Here is a 20907-nt window from a genome sequence, read left to right on the forward strand (position 1 = left end):
AGGAACAAAGACTGAACTGGGGGAAGTGATGGTCTCAGGCTAAAGGGATTTCTAGCCTGTGTATGAAAACCTGGGAAACCCAAGCTGCAAAGCAAAGGCAGCTTGTGTCTTAAGAATCTGTCAGCCTGTTTATCACTCAGCTTGAGAATTTGCTAATTTATATCCTACCTATCTAGTATGTTAAGCTCAGTTTTCCATTTTTGTTTATTAGGTAATCTGCTTTGATCTGTTGCTATCACTTAATCTATTTTTTTTTTGTAGTTAATAAACTTATTTTATGTTTTAATCCAAACCAGTGTGCGTTTGACTAAGGTGTCTGGAGAAAATCTCAGCTTGGTTATCCCAAGTATGCATGGTCCTTTTTATATTGAGGGAGAGGCGGACTGGGTATTAAACCCATATACTAGCCAGATTTGACCAGGGCAGGACGGTACTGCTCTGGGGTCCTATGCTGGGAGGCTGGTGGTTAGAGAGCCTGCACGTAACTGCAGCTGGGTGTGTCCCTACTTGCGTGCATGCTGGTGAAAGTGAAAGCTTGGAGGGCTTTGCAGCTTGTCACAGCAGCAGAGTGTGTGGGGGAGCCCAGACTGGTGGATCAGAGGGCTCAGTGGTACTCCAGTTCCTGGTGACGCCCTGGGGGGAACCCGTCACAGTGGTGTAGTCAGCTGAATCATTTGCGCAGCTTGTTGTTCTTGAGTGAGAGTTGCACTTCATACACTGGTGGTGGTTTTTAAGTGTGGTGGCTAGAGATCAGTCAAAGAGGTTACCAGTTTATTTTCTGGTTTTGGCAAGGGAAACAGGGACAGAAAAGCAGCAAAATGAGTGAAAATGAAACTGGTAAGAGGTTGGAACTGTGCAAATTGCAGGCAGAAGAGAGAGAGAGAACACAAGAGACTCTTGGAATTAAAACAATTACAGATAAAAGAAATGGAAGCAGGAACGTCGGACAAGAAGCTGCACGTCGAAGAGCCATGAAAGCAGAGGAGGCTAAGCAAAAAGTTGCACACCAGATAGAGGCTGACAAAGAAATGGAGATCCAGAAATTAGCCATGGAGGACAAAGAAAGAGAGGAGCATCAACTGGACTTGATAGAGAAGCAGAACCAGAACACCCATGCTCTAGTGAGGCCCACCTCTCAAAAAATCCACAAATGGGAACAGTTGTGTCCCGCATATAGCGAGATGGGACATTGCTGAATATTTCTTCACCTTTGAGAGGCTGTGTGTACTTCCTCAGATTGCTGAGGACCAAAAGATGCCCACTTTGGTTGCAGAGTTGACGGGTAAAGCTCCGGTAAAGCTATTCAATAAGATGCCAATTAGAGATGCTTCAGATTATGGTCAATTCAAGGAAATGGTTTTGAAACCATTTCAGATTACACCTGAAACAGAGTAAAATTTTGAAGCCCTAAGAGGGGTGCTGGGATGAGTAGTGTGGCATATGTAAACCACATGAAAGATTTGATGGAAAAGGGGGTAAGGGGAAAAAGGTGTTACAAGATTTGAAGGAATGTGTGACCTTGTTGCTCCTGAGTCTATGTAAAGATGATGTAAAGCAGTGTTTGTGGGACAAAAAAAGGGAAAAGAGTGGAAGAACTGGTTACCCTAGCTGATCATTTGAGCAAATTCAAGCATCTATTGCAAACAAACCACAGACAGGGGTTTAAACCGGGCAGGAAGCAGGGTTCCCATTTTACTCCTGGGAAGGAGGAGGGTGGATTGGAGGCTGGACACTTACCTCTCCAAAACCATTCCTCTAGTCCTCATCCCAAATCTCCTGTAAAAACAGAGGAGCCCAGAAGGTGCTACCAGTATAATTCCAGTTAGCACCTGAGGAATAAATGTCCTGTACTGGGAAAGAACAAGCAGCTAGATATTCATGGAAATGCTGCTACCCTGAGCACAGAGGCACCACAGGCCATGGCTACTCATCATACAGGGTTTTTAAAAGTAGCCTCTGCCCAGCTGGGCACGAAGCACAAAGCCTGTCAGGATTAATGGCAAGGAATACCTTGGGTGGGAAGAGACAGGGGCAGAAATTTCTGTGGTTAGAAGGAATGTTGTACAGAAAAGTGACTTACTGCCAGGACAGATGGCAGAGCTTTTATTAGTGGGAGGTTACAAAATCCTCGTGCCTTTGGCTAAAGTGCACAACGAAACTGAGGATTTGGGAGCTGTATTGTTTGTGGCAGTGGTAAATGATAACCCAACTGTTTTGTTACTGGGGGAATGATTTCTTCCGTGTAGCTCGGGCTGTCAAGGAGAAATTTTATGCTGGAACCCCAGAGGGAAAGGGTGAAGTCCCAGGAACTGCTGGGGGAATGTCTCTTTAATCTCTCTACAGCAGTGGGAAACAGTATGCTTCCAGGGGTGGGTGTGGTTGAGGCCAGCTCCTGCCCAGTAGCTAATGGCAGCATCTCCTGCGGGGGCGGAGGAGGGGAGTATGTTGCCTGTCAGTGAGGAAACTGTCCAGGTTGCTGACTGCCTGCAGGTTGCAGATAAGCAAGGGACAGACCTCGCTCTAGGGTGCATAGGGAGATTTGTCCTAGAGGGACGCCCAGAGGTGGGTGATAGAATCGTAGAAACCACTGTGGTGGGTGAGGGTTCCATTGACTCTGTAGCTGGAGGCAAACCCAACTCAGGAAGAGGGGTGTGTAGTGTCTGCCAGTGAAAGAACTATTCAGGCTGTTATCTGTGAGCTCTTTACAGCTGAACAGGGGATAGATCCCACTCTAGAGTGCAGAGGTGTGTGCCTTAGAAGGGGGCCCAGAGGAGGAAGCTGAAAAAAGAATTAGTAGGGGTACAAGAATGTCTCCTCACTGATTGCATGGGTGTGGGGGGGTTGCCCAGGACAGAAATGCTAGGTCAGCTTCTATACAGTCAGGCACCACCCAGTGGCTCAGGTTTTAAGAGGGAACAGTGTAACTGATCTCCCGGAGGGGAGCAGTCACACCATTGACCTCTTGGGGATAATGAGAGGGGTGACAGAGGATACCCCAATCCCGGTCCCACTTTTGCAAAATGTTGTTCCTGATGCACTTGTGGAAACTAACTATGTCTCTTTAAGACAGGATGAGAATCCTACTAAAGACTTGAGTGTCAGTGAAAATGATAATGACCCCCCTTTCTCCCCCCCCACCTCCCCGCCGAGAAAGGGGAGGAGGGAGCAATTTCCCAGATGGGTAAGATACAGCGAGCAGCTAAGGAAAAGCTGTTGGAAGATTACAGCCCTTTAGTCTGTCCCAGTGCTGGGAGTGAAAAATCATCAAAAAACCGTAGGGTGGGGGTGGATTTGTAATATCTTAGAATACCTCTGGCTAATCACAGATCATCATAACTGTTGTATGGACACGAGTCTCTTTTCTCTTACCATGAGTGCTTTGAGTGTATAATATTGAAACACAATATGGTACTGAATAAGAAAACTATACAAACCAACTCCAGTAAATAAAGTCACCGTACTTAAACACCATAGAGAAATAGAATGAATATTGTCAGCTCACTTGTAATTTAAAACAAAACAAAAAAATCAATAACCTCTTATACATACCCTTGGTTGATCAAGTGTCACTTGGCACATATGATGACAGAATCACTCAGCTGTTCTCTATGGTTCCCATAATTCTTAAAAGGGTTTGAAGTGGTTCTGTGTCAAAGATATGTATGTAGAAACAACAGAATCAATTTGTGTTTGAAAGGGGGATGTTTTAAATTGGGTTGTGTTTTGTTTAAGAGCAAAAACTGCTGGGAAGATGTTGCATGGACATTTTTCTTCACCTTTAAGAAACAGAACTTGCAGCACCTTCTTACCTTCAGTTATCTTATCAATGCACATAGTTTCAATTTAACAGTGAATATGATGAAGCATGTTAGATCCATATGATGGTGTTTGTAGACTGGTCCCATTTGTGAAATCAACTGCACTATTATTTTAAAGTTGCCCATCTCTTTAACCTTGTTTCAAGGTCTTCCTACATTGATTTCTCTGGTTCACAGGTTCAAAAGTATAATTTCTTCACCTTATTTAACTGTTGTTCCGCTAAGTTGATGTGGTGGTCAGTTTGCTTACCCATGCCTAACAAATTTTGATAGGTTGCTTGAAAGCTGTCAGCCTCCAGTTCTTAGTGGAAAAATTGCAGGATCCCATTATCAAGAATATCACTATTCTTATACTTAACTTCTCTTCCAGGGTTAATCCTCTCTATCGTTCCAGGACTCCAACATGGGGGAAGGAGGGTTATGAGTAGAAATGAGTACTTGTGTGATCCCATCTAGCTTCATGGAGCAACAGCTCCACTGTGGAAGTGCTTCTGCACTTGAGTGCTGCTTGGGGCATTGGTTATGTGCTGCAATAGTCTGACACCCATTATGTGGCCTGTGAAGATATTGACTCCCAGTCAAGGTGCTTGTATGGCTGACCCCCTCGCCCCCATACATTCACATTTTAAGGAATTGCCAGAATACCATATATACCAAATCCCAGGTCATTGTGTTTTGTAACTGTAGCTTGTACTATTATTGTTTACCTATGGCCTCATTTTTCTCATGTACTCATCTAACCTAAACTTTTCTAGGTATTTATATGTGGGATGTAGAAGGCAGAAAATATTTTGATTTCTTGAGTGCTTACAGTGCTGTGAATCAAGGTCACTGCCATCCAAAGATTGTGGAATCTCTGAAATCTCAAGCTGAGAAACTGACCCTTACCTCTAGGGCATTCTACAATGATGTACTTGGTGAATATGAAGAGTATATCACCAAAATGTTCAACTACAGCAAAGTTCTTCCAATGAACACAGGTAACGTACTCTCCTCCTGTCTCTGTTTTACCCCTTACAAGTATGAGAGTTACTCTTGTAAAGGACCAAAAATTACAAGTGGCCAAATTGCACATATGTGGCTCTTTATTTTAGGTGTGGAAGCTGGAGAAACTGCCTGTAAACTGGCTCGCAAATGGGCATATACCGTGAAGGGAATTCCAAAATACAAAGCAAAGATTATTTTTGCAGGTATGTGAAATTAACATCATAAGAGCTTGTTCTTCAGGGGAGAAGAGAAGATTCCCCATCATAGTAAAACCCCAAGCATAGGCTAAAACACTATAGTCTTCTAGGGTATGATAATTATGTCACAGTATTTTTAATGTCCCAATCTCTCTCTTTCACTGAATTGGGTTTTAATGGCGGCCTTTACCCCTGAATGCTCAGTGCAGTGCTGCTGTTACGTCTCTGCCTCAGTTTTCCCAAATGAAGATTTTAATAAATCCATTGAAGCTTGTATATTGGACATCACCCTTCAGGGGTCTGCCCCAAAGGCAGAACGTTACATGAATAGGCTTCCCCCTCAGCATCTCCAGCTAGAGGGAGGAGGGGCTAAATCAACCGTAGTCTGTCCATCCCAGTTATGTTCGAGGTCCCTTACCTGCAAGGCCTTTGTCACCCAGAACCCTCTTCCGGAGTCAGGGGCTTCTTGGTTCTAGCTGGGAAGGATCTCTCTTCTTGGGTCAAGGTTCCCCACAGCAACTGAACCTCAAAGACAGAATATAATTCCTTTAAACTAGGGCTTCTGCTGTTGCCTGGTGAAGTGGTTCATGGGATCCAGCTTTCTCTGAGATCTGACATTCATAGTCCTTCTCTTCTGGAAATTCTTCCATCCAGGAGCATTATCTCGTTGCTGGTGAGCCCCTCTCACCTTTTTTCCCCCCCCAAGAAGCCTTCTCCATAGGAGCTTTCTCTTCCTGCACTCTGGGAACTGTTCCTCTCCTAGGAGCCTCTGTTCTCCTAGCTCCTTGCAGTGGGGTAGATTTCCTTTTATTATGCCTAGGTGCTTCCCTCCTAATTAACTGCCTCCCAGTTACTCAATGAGTTAATAAGTCCCAAGTGAACCTGAGTTGCCTCATTCCCCCTTATAAAAACAATGAGGAGTTTGATGGCACCTTAAAGACTAACAGATTTATTTGGGCATAAGCTTTCTTGGGTAAAAAACCCACTTCTTCCAATGCATGGAGTGAAAATTACAGATGCAGGCATAAATATATATTGACACATGAAGAGAAGGGAGTTACCTTACAAGTGGAGAACCAATGCTGAAGGCCAATTTAGTCAGGGTGGATGTTGTCCACTCCAACCAGACTCCTCGTTGTTTTTGTGGATACAGACTAACACGGGTACCCCTCTGATACTTATTCCTTCTTATGACATCTGTCAGAGGTAGGCTGCAATCTTGACACCTTCAGAGGGCCAGCTACCCCCTGACATGGGTCAGTTGTAGGTTGTTGTGACATAGATTTAGCTTTAATATCTTAAATCTATCTCGGATCCCAGCTGATTATCAGGAATTTTTAAAAGATTCACGTAATATAGATAACATATATTGTCTTAATAGAAGTACTTTTTAAAAGCCAAAGTTGAAAATTAATTCTTCCTTGCCTTCCATTCAGAGTTCAGGATACGGTTTTCTTGGCAAAAGTTGATACTGCATGTATCAACAAGACAATGAATATAGTTCCCTGTTTTGTTATTAGGTGCTTGTGATGTGATGTGATGTCATCTGTTGCAGGGGCAAAAGAACTATGAACTCAGGTCCTGGAAGGTAGAAAGTCTTCAGTTTTTTTCTTTCCATATTATGGAAGATACATTTCAGTGTATGTCTATAATAAAATGAAAGCTTTTTTTTTTTTTTTTTAAACCTTTTTAATTACTTTTCTAAAATCAGTTGCATGGTTGGTAGCAGTTTTCACTGGGAAGCAGTCAGCCTATGAGGCTACATCACAGCCCCTGGATACCACTGCTGATGTGTTAAAGCACAAACCATATTTGCTGCCCTCACCCTGTCCAAAGCCTACCTGTCACCTTCATGCAGCTCCCAGCAAGTTAGAGGTTTCTGAAATGGCTGCTAAACCCAGCGTTCTGTATGGCAGCATAGTAATCTCAGCAGCTGGGATGATCCCACTTCTATATAAGGCTTTCATACCAGATGTGGCAGGAGTTACCATTTCTGCGATAAAGCTGCATTGTAATCTTGATTATGTAGTGAATATAACAGGAACCTTGAGTTAATACTGGGAGCTGAAATTTCCTGATGTTACCTTATAATGCATAGTGCATTCTATAAGCAGAACAGGGACAAGTTACTTGTGATTGAGAAAGGTGCATAGGTAGCTTAAAAAAATCTCATTTCTGTGTAGCTATAATTACTGAACTTTGGCTCCCGTTGGTCACAGAACGCTGTTTTAAAACACTATTAAAATGTCAGTGATTTTGTTAGATATTTATCTTTTATTTTTTCGTTTTTAAAACTGACTTCTACTGCAGCTGGTAAGACTACTTCTGGCACTTGGCGCACATAGTGCTTAAACCATAAACCTTTGAATCATTAGTAGAGATGGGTGAAATTTTTTTGCACAGCTTTTTTTGATGAAAAATGCAGATTCAGCAGCACAAACATTTTGCAAGGTTATGTCAATGTCATCAAATTATTTCAGTTGAAAAAACCTTAAAAAAATCCACTAAAAATCAAAACCTTTTGTTCTGACATTTTGTAAACAACTTTCAATTTCAGAATGTCCTTTAATTTTACTCTTCTCCTCCCCCCTCCCCCCCAAAAAAAATCATTCCAAATGCTTGAAATCTAAACAAAACATTTTATTTCGGTTGAAGGAAACATTTTATTTGACCCAAAACAAACATTTTTTTTATTTTTTCAGAATTGCCATTGAACCGAATGATCTATTATTCGCTCAGCTCTAATCAGTAGTTATGCTTTTGTAGCCTAATTGAATGCAAGTAAGTTTATAAATTCTGTTTAAAGTCTGGAGTTGAGTAATATATTGTCCTCTGAAGAGGCAGATGCCAGAGGGCGTGGAAGTTGTAAACAATTGATTTTTTTCATATATTTTTAACATACAGTATTTAAATAGTGCAGTTTAACAAGTACTTTCCCATCATAAGGGACATATTCTACATACATGGTTCCCCATCACCATAATATCTCAGCACCTGCAAATTATCTAAAATAGAAATAATCCCTCTCCTTGTGAGAGGTATGGTTTGTGGAGGGATTGTAGAGGCAATGTCCAGCTAGCTAGAGCCAGTCCTGTTGAGGGTTTTTAATAGCATGGCAGACTACTTAAGGTGATTTTGTACTGAATAGGGGACCTGAGAGCAGAGTACTAGGACGATGTGATGTTAAGTAGACAAACTATGGCATGTTGTACCAATTCAAACTTATTTTGTTGTGTGGTGCTTTGATCCTAGATGAGTGTGTTGTAGTAACCAAAGTTACAGATCATGTATATGTGGCTCACTGTAGTAACATGGCTGTTGTAACAATCCAGAGGATCTTCAGCAGTTGGGTATTGCTGCAGTGCAGGGGTGGTTCTGGCCATGCCCCTTATGTTGGGGACCAGAAGGAAGGCTGTCTAGAGCTGGCTTTATGAGCTCTACAGCACCTGGGGATTTCCCCCATGATCGTCAGCTGGTTAGAGCCGCTGATTTTTATGGCCCCTCTGCACCAGCAAATTGGCACAAAGAGTGGATTCATTTTTGTCACTGATTTTTTTTTTTTGTTTGTTTTTGTTTTTTGTTTTTGTTTTTTAAATTATGATTTAAGTCAGCAAGGAGGAAACCTTGATTTAAATCATCTATTTTAATCTTGTTTTGCATTTGTACTTTCTATTTTCATAAAGAAAGGTTCAGTCTCATTTGTTGGTATAACTATTAAAACATGTTGATTTGCAACCAGATATACTCTTCGTAGTAGATTTGGTACTACTTTTTGCTAACCAGAAGGATATGTTATATCTATACACTTATTTAAGCAATTATATATTTTAACATACATTCTGATTATTAATTTTTACAAGCAGGGGCTACATTAGAAAATTGTGAATGAAGCACTTTTTATTTACAAGGTGATTTTTTTCAACGCAGGACTTGTCAAGCTGCATTGGACGGAAATTAGAATTCAACTAATGTATAACACCAGCATTTTTTTAAATTAATTAAATAAAACTACCTAAATGTGCTGGGTACATAGGAAAAATAGGTTTATAAAAACATTTTTATTAAACAAAAGAAGCATTATGCGTAGTTAGTGAATTGACAGATTGTCTCTGGTCACCCTGGACTAAACAGGTTAGGTACCTAACTCTCATTGAAATTAATGGGAGTTAGGTTCCTTACCTGCTTCTGCGCTTTTTGAAAATCCCAAGAGGTTAGGCACTGAAGTGCCTAATTTCCTTTGTAAATCTTGCCCCATGTCCTTTAAGTTCTTAGAATTAGTAGATCTGATCCTCTCCCACCTGATTTTGATTTATAAATTGGAAGAGGAAATCAAGCTTTCTTGCTTTTTCAGCTCCCAGGTTTCTTAACTTTGAACTAGCACAGGTGAGGAAAATATTCTGTCTACCCTGCTTAGCTAAATTGAAACCACAAGTAATTATGGTAAAAGCTGTTCTGCACAAAAGAAAATGTAAAGTACTTACGTTTGTAAAAATGTAAATGCCAGCGTTTGCTCCTTTGTAAAGAGTGATGATAATATACTTAATGCAATAAGTGGTATTTATAAAGCTTGAGTTAACCTCAAAAGTTAAACGCTATTTTGCCCCCAATTCTGTATATAATTTAAAAAGCAGCACCCTTTAACTCATTAAAATTTGAGGGCTCATTAATTCAGCATTCGTTATATAATATGTGAAACGGATAGATTCTAGTAAGTTTAGGCCTTACTATAGATTTAAACGAGTTTATTTTTAAAAGAAAAATACAAAAATCTGATGTTTAAAAAATGGATTAATATTTATTTTATCTGTCCTGGCACCATAAGACTGGAGAACTTGGCCCCATATTTTAATTCTTTACCTGTGTTACTGAACACCTGTTCCTCTTAACTTGGGCAGTGAAACTGTACCAATATTTCACTTCTGTTTATAATCAATTTAGTCAGGTTAACTTTGGTCTCTTACCGGCGGCCATGTTAAAGGATACCATCCACTTAAAAACTGGTCTTCTTTCTGAATATTTATCTGCTAGTTACTTGTAACAGCTCAGATTAATAACAAATTTTTAACCTTTTTCAGTTTGTTTTGTTCACTTTCCAGGACTTATAGCATAATAATTTTTCTCCTTTAATAGTGTGTTTTCTCCTGTGGTGTTGGTGGGTGATGTGGCATGGGGTTTTTTGTTTTTTTGTTTCTGGTGCCTTTCATATAGCAATGGGGCAGGAAATAGTCTTAGTGTGTTTTTGTAAACTCATAAATTAGCAAAGGGCCTGAGATATTAAATAACTCATTTTAAAAAAAACAAAAATCAACCAGCTTGAACTCTGGTTGCTGCCCCATCACCAATACTGACTGTTGACTGACTGGTGTACTTTACAAGATTCTAACCATCCCATAGCCAACAGAATTATTATATGTTTTCAACTAAGTGCTACCGTTGAATGCCTTTACAAGTGTTCAATATCTATTTTTTCCCCTCCTTCTAGCTGGGAACTTCTGGGGTAGAACAATGTCTGCTGTCTCTAGCTCTACAGATCCAACTAGTTATGATGGGTTTGGACCATTTATGCCAGGTTTTGAAGTAATTCCGTACAATGACCTTCCAGCTCTTGAGGTATTTCACAATATCTTCCTCTAAAATATCATTCTTAATCTCTCCTTGTAGGTATAGTAAATACTGATGCAAAGAAAGTGAACATGGTTTACCCTCGGAACAAATGTTTATGACCACAAAATACAACTTTTTGTACTTGTTTAGTTTTTTTGCAGTTTTCATTTTAGAACCCAAAGGGAGAATTAAACTACCTGCAGTAGATTGCACAGTAGTAAAGTGCTCAGGGCATGAGTGAAGAATACCATGTATATCTTGAACAGCAGGAGGAATTTGGATAGGCAAAATAAATACAAAAACTAAAACTTTGATATTCGTCCCAATACTCTGACCTACTTTTCTGACAAACGGCTTTTGAATGGCCAAATGATTAGGCCTGACATTTGAATTTAAGTCACTTCCAGTAGCATAATGTCCCCTAAAACCATGCTGGGGTGGTGTTTTACTTACCTAACTGAAGTGCCAGCACCACTTCCTGCAACATCCTGGATTTTCTTGGGAGGTTTCCCATCAAGCTACTAGCCAGATTTGTTGTTAGCCCAAATAAATAAGTGCATCTTAGTGCTAATAGGATGCTGGATTAGTAGCCTTGGAGACTGAAGGCTTCCACTCAGCCATAACACAAGTAAAGCTCAGTGGGAGTGCAAGCTCTACCATCTGCTGTTCTCTCATACTTTAGCCATGATCTGGAGGTGAGAGGTTATACGGGTGAGAGGTTAGTTCAGTCTCTGTGCCAACAAGGATGCCAGTGGTTTGGAGAGGCGATGGAGACTGATGTGGTAGAGATGTTTGTTTCTTAAGAACTCGACTGAGACTACACACTTAATTCTTACAGAAACAAAGGTTTTTCAATATTTTTAGTTGCTTTGAGGATAAGATTATTCAAAATTGGATCAGACTATCAACCTTCATGGTGGAAGCTCTGTATTTATCCGGTTTCAGTCAACTTCATTTAGGTTCTGGAGGTGCTTTGAGATGTGGTCTGTAACTTAGACCCATACTTATTCTGTCTGATAATAAACATACATTGGTTGTGTTGTTAAAGGGAGGCTCTGACTATCTCTTTCTGGGTGGCCAAGGTGCCAGCATCTCATGTTGGCAATTTTTGGATCTTTGCTTAAGAAAACTTCTAATGCTGACAAATCTTGCCAGTTCTAACCTTGTCTCTACCCTTAGGGGGGAAAGTTTATTGAGAAAGCTGTAGCAAAACCCCTCTATGAATGCTTAGTCTCTGAATTTCCTCGAACTTTTAAGGCTTGAATGTGTGGACATGTCTGCAGACCCTGCTATGTAATGATAAAGCTGCACTTGAATGGCTACATTCTTGTGAGGAGATCCAGGAGCTACTATTGTTCAATTGCTTTTCTCTCTCAAGAGTTCTCACAAGAGGTTAACCAAGTTAATACATTTAACTGATTTGATAAGCCCCTTGTCTGGGTGCCCAACCTCTTTTAAGGCTTCTAATCTCTTATGCATGCAAACAGACTAATTTTTCGAGGTACATGGTGATTGAAATCTAGCCTTTAGTCCTTCATGCCAATAAACGTTAAAATACATAGTTAATGCTTATCTAAGGTAAAAATTTGGGGTTAGATTTAGGTTCTGTTACAGGGATTCATCTATTTCCATGATTAAACTTTAGTAAATGGATTTTTTTCCTCCTTCCAATACACATGTCCTTCATAGCGTGCACTTCAGGATCCAAATGTAGCAGCTTTCATGGTTGAACCAATTCAAGGTGAAGCAGGTGTGGTTGTCCCTGATGAAGGTTATCTAACAGGAGTGCGAGAGCTCTGCACAATACACAATGTAAGTAATTCATTTTAGCTAAATAATTTAAAATACATCCTGCCAAAGTTGAGTAATTACCAGAATCTTGGCCTGTGAGGCCCTTGCAAATAATTGATGCATTTAAGTCAAAATGCAATGTTGAAGCCTTGGTGTATTGTTAAACCATTTGTTTTCTTCCAGTATAAATGAGACTAACTACAGTGCATTTTTCAGATCCATCATGACAAGCCATTACAGTATTTTGGAGCAGCAGTAGTTAATACTTGGTTCTTTTGTTTCTCAGTAGTGTGTTATCTAATTATTAACTTCTTAAATTTCACAATGATGGGAATCAAATTTACGGGCTAGATCTAACATGATGTGTCTGGGTGAAATCAAGTGTGTCATGATATTAACAGTAGTCAAGATGAAAAGGAAGTGTAAAGCATTTGAGTTTGTCCTTTTTTTAATTAATTCTGTGCCTAGAGAAATATAGCTGCTGTTGAGGAATAATGCTAGCTAGCCAAAAGCTGTGTTCAGTCTCTTGGTGCTAGAGGCATACCTTCTATTTCTCCATGCTACATGGTCCCTGCAGGGGGGAGGGATAGCTCAGTGGTTTGAGCATTGGCCTGCTAAACCCAGGGTTGTGAGGTCAATCCTTGAGGGGGCCACTTGAGGAATCTGGGGCAAAATCAGTACTTGGTCCTGCTAGTGAAGGCAGGGGGCTGGACTCGATGACCTTTCAAGGTCCCTTCCAGTTCTAGGAGATGGGATATCTCCATGCAATGGACAGGTTTAAAATAATGCAACTGGCAAAGTTCACTGGTACTAGGGAAGCTACTCAGGACTACATCCAACCCCAGATCTGCATTCCATATAAACACAGTGGGCCAGGCTAATCACTGGTGTCACTCTCTCAAATTAGTGGAATTGTCTGTTTATCTCCTCAGTTAATTGAGTCAGTGAGACAACTGCTGCCATTGCAGATCCTGCCATCCGGATAAGATCATTTGGGATCAGGATGCACATGGAATTAGCTCCTAAGAGAGTGGTCAAAAAATTAATGTGTAGCTAGTACAACTTTAGGTCCCTATAAAGCACTTAATTAACATTAATATCCCACATGCCTCTGTTAGTGTCTTCCGCCTGACAGTGATTATCTTATGTTCTCCCTATTCAGCTATTTTGTACGAAAATCCAAACAGTGCATCCTCTTCATAGTGGAGTATCTGCTCCATAATCCCTCTCTTTTTAAAGCAAGGACAAATATAATACCAGCAAGTCTTTCCTGCATAATACACAATTATCTCTTTCTCCAGACATAGTCAATGCTTCTCTCTCCTTAGGCTGTCATCTTCTTCCTCCTCCTCCATGGGCATTTTCCATGTGGCAAAGTGACTATAAGTTGCATCTTAGGATAAAGTAATTTAAGATTGCAGTGTTTGTAATCTATTTTATTACAAGACCAATAGACTTACTACCTAGGGCTTTCAAAAGTGCTCAGCATTAGCCTGCTTCTGCAGTCACTGAATTGACTTGAGTGAGAGTGGAGTTAGACCAATGATGAGGGCTTTGGAAAATCTGACCCCTTGTTAAACTGTTCTAACACCTGAAGTTCTATATAAAATAGTGTGGAATGTGCTAAATGTAAAATAGAATTCTTGTCTGCCCTAAAGAAGTCTTAATGTAAAAATTACCGTATAGTAAGTCGAGCAGTCATTACAGTCAGTGTGTCATGGAAACAATGGGTTTTCAGGAGTTTTGCGGAGGAAAAAGAAGAGTGCTTGGTGTAGGTTAGTTGGCAGGTATTTCAGGTACTAGAAGTGACTTTGATATGTTTTATGTTAACTTTCTGAAAGATCAGTATGTCTAAATCTTAATTCGATATCTGAGTAAACTGTCATTCATTGTTGAATTTTTGTAAAGGTTCTGTTTATTGCTGATGAAATACAGACTGGCTTAGCTAGAACTGGGAAAATGCTGGCTGTTGACCATGAAAATGTGAGACCTGACCTGGTGCTCCTTGGAAAGGCCCTTTCTGGTGGCTTATATCCTGTAAGTAGCAAAACACTGTTTCAGTTTAAACTAACTGCTCATATTGGAGAGACTATATTGTCACAAATTAAATGTAAAATTGATCTGATGTGTGGCATTCTTGGGGAAGGTGATGTATGTACATATAGGAATAACTGCTTCCAGAATTATGAGGTACTCTGAACCAGATACCCTAACTTGCTAGAAATACAGGTGAAATTCATGAAATACACAATTTGTTAGTTGCTTGTCCATCTGTTAGTATAGTAAGCACTATATATTAATGATTGGACTAATGGTATGCCTGCCAAAAGAGCAGGACATTTGTTATCTTCCAAGCCAACCACTGAGACTTGTTCTTTGGAGGATTGACTTCCAAATTAGTATAAACAGTGTGAACTATCCTAGTTCTTATGATGGTGATTTAAGGTATTGTGGTTCTGACATTCAAAATACTGCAGTATGTCACTTGTGTCTCGTTGAATGTTATCCTAACAAGCGGGAACAACTGTAACTATCAAATGTTAAGGGCAGGGTTCCTCTCTGTGTCAGAGTACCGATCATTCTCATAGAGCTATTTCATTGCTGTTTCTGTGCTGAGCTGGATGAACTTTGAAAGCTGAAGAAAATTCTCACGCACACATTAAAATGGCTTCTGTTAAAGGTTTGTTTCTGAGTGAGCATTAGTCTTCATCTTGTTTCAGTTGTGTAGAATGCCCATGTGAACTGGCTTAAATGGCTCTAACGTAATGAAATTCCTGCTGAGTAGGAAAGCAACAACCAGTAATTAAGCATTACTGCTGACTGGAGCTCTGTCTGAGCTGTTAATCAGAATACTAAATATTAAAATCCCCCCAAAATGCTAAACAATGCAAAATGCTTCTCATATCTACTAAGACATTATACAGTACCTGTGTAGTTAAGTGGTTTATATTTAGGCTTGGCAGAATTTGTTTTTTTTTTTTTTTTTTTTTTTTTTTTTATAATTTCAATGTTTATTTTTAAGCTTTTCAGTTTTTTATCTTTTAATTTTTAAATTTTCACAGTTGCTGGGAATTATGGGAGGATCAGACAATGGGGGAATTAAACAATTATTTAATGACAGTAGACATTGATTCATAAAGTTAAAGCTTTATAACTATTAAAACACAAATTACCAACATTATGTCAAAATATACAAAGTAAATATCCTTAAATTAAACTCTTGAGTTCTCAAGCTGAGTTCTTCTTTCTTTGCTTGTCTGTATATTTCTATTATCACTGAAAATACCGTTTCATCAGTTTGTGTATGCATGGTGAAATCCATGTTTACTGACATTTACTGATATAAATCTAATCCTTCCAAACGTAGTTATATTGTGCCATATGACTGCTAGACAGCCTTTCCTTCTATATAGATCTGTGGATGTGGAATCTATGCAGGAATGTGGATGTTTGTAACAAACTATGCAGACTGAAAACTACCAATTTCTAGGTACTGAAGAAAGTCTGGTCTAGGCGTAAAATTATTTTGATCATGACATATATGCAAGTGAATTGGTGGACGTTCCCAATTTTTAGGTATCAGCAGTACTGTGTGATGATGAAATTATGCTGACCATTAAGCCAGGTGAACATGGATCTACATATGGAGGAAATCCATTAGCCTGCCGTGTGGCTATGGCAGCACTTGAGGTATGTAGGTTCTAGCTAAGATTTTGACATTCCAGGGATGATATTACATTTGATATGGTTGGTTTTTGTTTAAATGATGCACTTTAGCAAAAGTTGATGTGTATAAACAATGGAGAATAATGACTTCAAAATTTTACTAAATAAATGGCATTTCTAGTGGTGCTGTCCATTTGAATTTTATGTTTAGATAGGAGTGGAAAACTGATGGTAGCTACTATAATTTGTATATATTGACTGTTACAAAACACATTCTAAAATAACTGTTAGAAATGTATCCTCTACTTTCTATTAATTTTACTGTTTTAAAATTCTTAAATATTCCAGTATAAAAAAGTTGGGGATGATAATACTTTACATATCAACTTTGTCTAGTGGAAGACCAAATATTTCAATGGCATTATAGGGAGTTAATAAAATAACATTCTCCTATGCCATTTTTAATAAAATGACAACATTTAAAAGCTTTTTTTTATTATAGTGTGTAGAAGGATGTTAGTCTGTTATAGTTCGTTTACTCAAATGTCTGTGGTGTCAGAGTTCAAAACAGATGCTGTTACAATATCATGTCAAGAAATCCATGCTTTAATAATTATTTAATGTAAGTTTCCCAGTAAATCATGAAGCTTTTTTTTAAAGTATTGTCCAATATATAGATTCAGGCAAATTCATGGATTAATAGATTGTGTCTTCAAAGAGTGTCCACCTGCTTGTGTGTGGTTTAAAAAAACAACGTGAAAGTAACAAGCAAAAGAAGGCAGAGTTTAGATTAAAATTTCAGAGCAATTCAGAGCTTGTCAGCATGAAGTATTAAGGATCCCTAATGTACAAGTAATCAGCTTGGATGGTCAGCCTCCACCATGATTTCTCTAGCAGATATGTTTTTTTTGTACCCCCAACACTAAGTGCTGTACTGGGTAATATATTTCATGTTTGTACATACCAGTATGGTGTATTCCACCTTAGCAGAGAAACTGAAACAACCAAAAAGCCCTTCAGTTATCTTCAGCTTCAACTTCTTTTTAAAAAGAAGAACAGGAGTACTTGTGGCACCTTAGAGACTAACAAATTTATTAGAGCATAAGCTTTCGTGGACTACAGCCCACTGTAGTCCACGAAAGCTTATGCTCTAATAAATTTGTTAGTCTCTAAGGTGCCACAAGTACTCCTGTTCTTCTTTTTGCGGATACAGACTAACACGGCTGCTACTCTGAAACTTCTTTGTAGGTGATTGAAGAAGAAAGCTTAAGTGAAAATGCAGAAGCAATGGGCAACCTATTAAGAAGTGAGCTCATGAAGACTCCATCAGATATTGTGACCAGTGTAAGAGGAAAAGGATTGCTAAATGCTATTGTTATCCGTGAAACTAAAGGTAAGAAAACTCTCAACCAGTTGCAAAGCTAAAGTGAGTGACAGGTTTTTAACTTGACTTGCAGATATTGCGTGAAATGGAGGATGAGTTAATTATGGCACCTTGGGTTTCAAATCATGGCTAACTCATCTTACTCTCCAGTGGCAGTGTGTCCACACAACTGCATATTTCTGATCAGAGATACTTTTCCTTTCTAGTGTGTGTAATTTCAAGCAGAAAAAACTGGTTAGTTTGTTACATCAACCATTGTAAATTCCCACAGATATGACAAATGCTAAACTATATATAAAAAAAAAAATCTGGCGACAGACATCACACATCTTTATCACTGTCAATAAACTCCCTCCCAGCTAATTGCCCTGTCAAGGCTGAATCCCCACTTTGAACTTTAGGGTACAAATGTAAGGGCCTGCATGAAAACTTCTAAGCTTAACTACCAGCTTAGCTCTGGTTCCGGTGCCACCATTTCAATGGATTCCCTTCCTGGGAAGCCTTGAAAAACCTTCACCAATTCATCCAAACCCCTTGGATTTTAAAACAAGGAGAAATTAACCATTCCCCCTCCTTCCTCCCACCAACTCCTGGTGAATCAAGATCCAAACCCCTTGGATCTTAAAAACAAGGAAAAATCTATCAGGTTTTTAAAAAGAAGGCTTTTAATTAAAGAAAAAAAGTAAAAATCATCTCTGTAAAATCAGTATGGAAATTAACCTTACAGGGTAATCAAACTTAAAGAGCTCAGAGGACTCCCCTCTAGTCTCAGGTTCAAAGTACAGCAAACAAAGATAAACACTCTAGTAAAAGGTACATTTACAAGTTGAGAAAACAAAGGAAAACTAACACGCCTTGCCTGGCTATTTACTTACAAGTTTGAAATAGGAGAGACTTGTTTAGAAAGATGTGGAGAACCTGGATTGATGTCTGGTCCCTCTCAGTCCCGAGAACGAACACACTCCCAAACAAAACAAACAAAAGCCTTCCCCCCCCCAAGATATTTGAAAGTATCTTGTCCCCTTATTGGTCCTTTAGGTCAGATGCCAGCCAGGTTACCTGAGCTTCTTAACCCTTTACAGGGAAAAGGATTTTGGAGTCTCTGGCCAGGAGGGATTTTATAGTACTGTACACAGGACAGCTGTTACCCTTCCCTTTATAGTTATGACATGCCCAAACAAAGGTGGATGGAACAGATAGCGATGTCTTTTGCACTGTGCCCTGAAAGTCCATCCCAGCCACACAAAGAGAGGGAATAGCTTCTAGAGTTGAAGGCACACTATTAGCATGCATTGCTGCTGTACTCCCAGGTTGTCAGTCCTGGAATAAAGCGATGAAGTGTCACAAATGAGTACAATGAGGTATTGGGAGGGGAAGAGAGAACCCCTGAGAACATCAGTTTCCACTGACTAACACCTTGAGTTGCACCTGAAAGTGCAGAATACAGAGTAGTGCTGTCATATACTCTCATTCATTTTTTCTGCTGGTTCTGGTCCTATTGCTTTCTGTGGTAAAGTGCTGCAGGGAAATGCTGCAGTTACCTTGGTAGTTTTAAGACATTATGCACTGATTTAGGTATATTATGTGCACCTTATTTGGAACTTCTGTTCAGCCGTCCTCCTCTCTTTCTCCACTTTGTTTATATTTAGATTTTAGCATCTGGACTCCTAAAAATTACAGTGATTAGGAAGGAGGGAATGGCCTAGATCGTTAGTAATCTCATCAGAGCAAGGGATGTGTGTTTTGTGGAGGACAGAACTTTTGGATGCGCCATCCCTGTCTGTCGTATATCTAGCTACTGTAGTCCAGAATAAATTGTATCTGATTTCTGTGTCAAGTTCTCAGCAGCAGAATATCAGAAAACCTGTGCTGGAGACAAAATATGATATGCCACTGTTCCATGTGTGCATTGCTAACATTTACCTGGGAAGTAGCTCATAAATGGAGTGGCCACCTAAGATAAAGAACACTGCATATGTAATCTAATTACTGCCAGACAGCAAAGATGCTGCAATCTGGTACTACACACTACAGATTAACATGGTGACACTTAATATTCTGTAGCATAATTTTTTTTTTTGGCTTTAGACTATGATGCCTGGAAAGTGTGTCTGCGGCTTCGTGATAATGGACTTCTCGCCAAACCCACGCATGGTGACATCATCAGGCTGGCACCCCCACTTGTGATCAAGGAGGATGAAATCAGAGAGTGCATTGAAATCATTCATAAAACTATTCTGTCTTTCTGAAGACGTTGTTTCAGCACATCATCTTGGGTCAACTAGCAGATGCAGTTGAAAGATGTGCTATAAAGACCCCATTCTCAAAGCAAACATCCACTCCTGTATGTCTTAAAGGACTTATACTTCTAAAACTTAGTTATGTTTAGGTATTTAAATTATAATGGATTGGAAGAAGGTAAATCATGACTCTGAAGTTTCCTATCTCTTGTGACTATTTGCAAATGAAGAAGTGAAGCTATATTCAACCAATTATGTACTGTATGCTTTAAGTTAAACATCTTGACAGGGGCTTGTATGTAGACATCTGTTAAATTGCTGAAGGTCTCAGCCAAAGTTGAATGTGTAATTTACACATATATTAATAATAAACATTACCCTTTCGTATAACTGCACAAAGGTTTGTATTTGGCATTTTATCTCACTTGGTGCTGTACATTTAGGGCTGAATCTCTTGCTGTGGACACTACTGGTTGTCACACCAAGAAATCCTGGCTCCCATCTTCAAAGCATCAAGAATGGCACAATTTTTTTGTTGTTCTTTTGCAATTATAAAAAGGCATCTAACTGTAAAGGTTTGATAAACTGGATGTTCTACTGGGCGAGCTTATACTCTCTGTGTAAAATCTCTTGAATGTATGACAATAATAGTAATTGTTTTCAAGAATGTGATCTCAGTGTTCTGTTTTACAGATTGTGAAACTAATCAGTGTACAGATCTTGGTTTGCCATTCTAAAATTGTTATCCTTCTATAATTTGATGCTTTATTTACATTATAATAATACATCTTGTATTAAGAAATGTCCATGTTCTATTAAAACTGTCAATACATTAAAAAAGGATTAGCCTAACTTGAACCTCACAAGAGCTTTTCTTAGTAGCTATGGCCAAGTGGCTCCTTCATATTAATGAATATCCCATCTGTTTGCAGCCACCTTAACATTGGAGGTTTCTGCTTTACTTCCCTTCAGGATTAATGCTTTTAACCCTTCCTGCCTTTTGGAAATTGCTGGGTATAGTACTAAACAGGCACATGCGATGGTCACTGCTAATCTTTCACTAGGATACTCCAAGTGCTTGTTCATGTCCATTCCAATCAGGTGTATGCGAGCTACGTGCAGGACAGCCGGAAGATTTTTCCCCTAGCAGTATCCGTAGGGTCGGCCTCAATATAGGGCCCTGACGACCCAACCCCCCCTCAGTTCCTTCTTACCGCCGG

At 39.4% G+C, this 20907-nt stretch overlaps 1 protein-coding gene across 1 annotated transcript in view; it reads left to right on the forward strand.

Annotated features, from left to right (window-relative positions):
- Window positions 1-20539, forward strand: part of OAT (ornithine aminotransferase) — a 28789-nt gene extending 8250 nt beyond the window's left edge. Inside the window, exons 3-10 of the mRNA XM_054033464.1 lie at window positions 4574-4798; window positions 4913-5008; window positions 10485-10612; window positions 12296-12418; window positions 14306-14434; window positions 15974-16087; window positions 17312-17456; window positions 19536-20539. Coding sequence (XP_053889439.1) covers window positions 4574-4798; window positions 4913-5008; window positions 10485-10612; window positions 12296-12418; window positions 14306-14434; window positions 15974-16087; window positions 17312-17456; window positions 19536-19696 — 1121 coding nt within the window. The 3' untranslated portion in view covers window positions 19697-20539. The remainder of the gene's footprint in view (window positions 1-4573; window positions 4799-4912; window positions 5009-10484; window positions 10613-12295; window positions 12419-14305; window positions 14435-15973; window positions 16088-17311; window positions 17457-19535) is intronic.
- The last annotated feature ends 368 nt before the right edge of the window (window positions 20540-20907 follow it).

The sequence above is a fragment of the Malaclemys terrapin genome, chromosome 7, assembly GCF_027887155.1.
Source record: "Malaclemys terrapin pileata isolate rMalTer1 chromosome 7, rMalTer1.hap1, whole genome shotgun sequence".
Classification (NCBI taxonomy): Eukaryota; Metazoa; Chordata; order Testudines; family Emydidae; genus Malaclemys; species Malaclemys terrapin.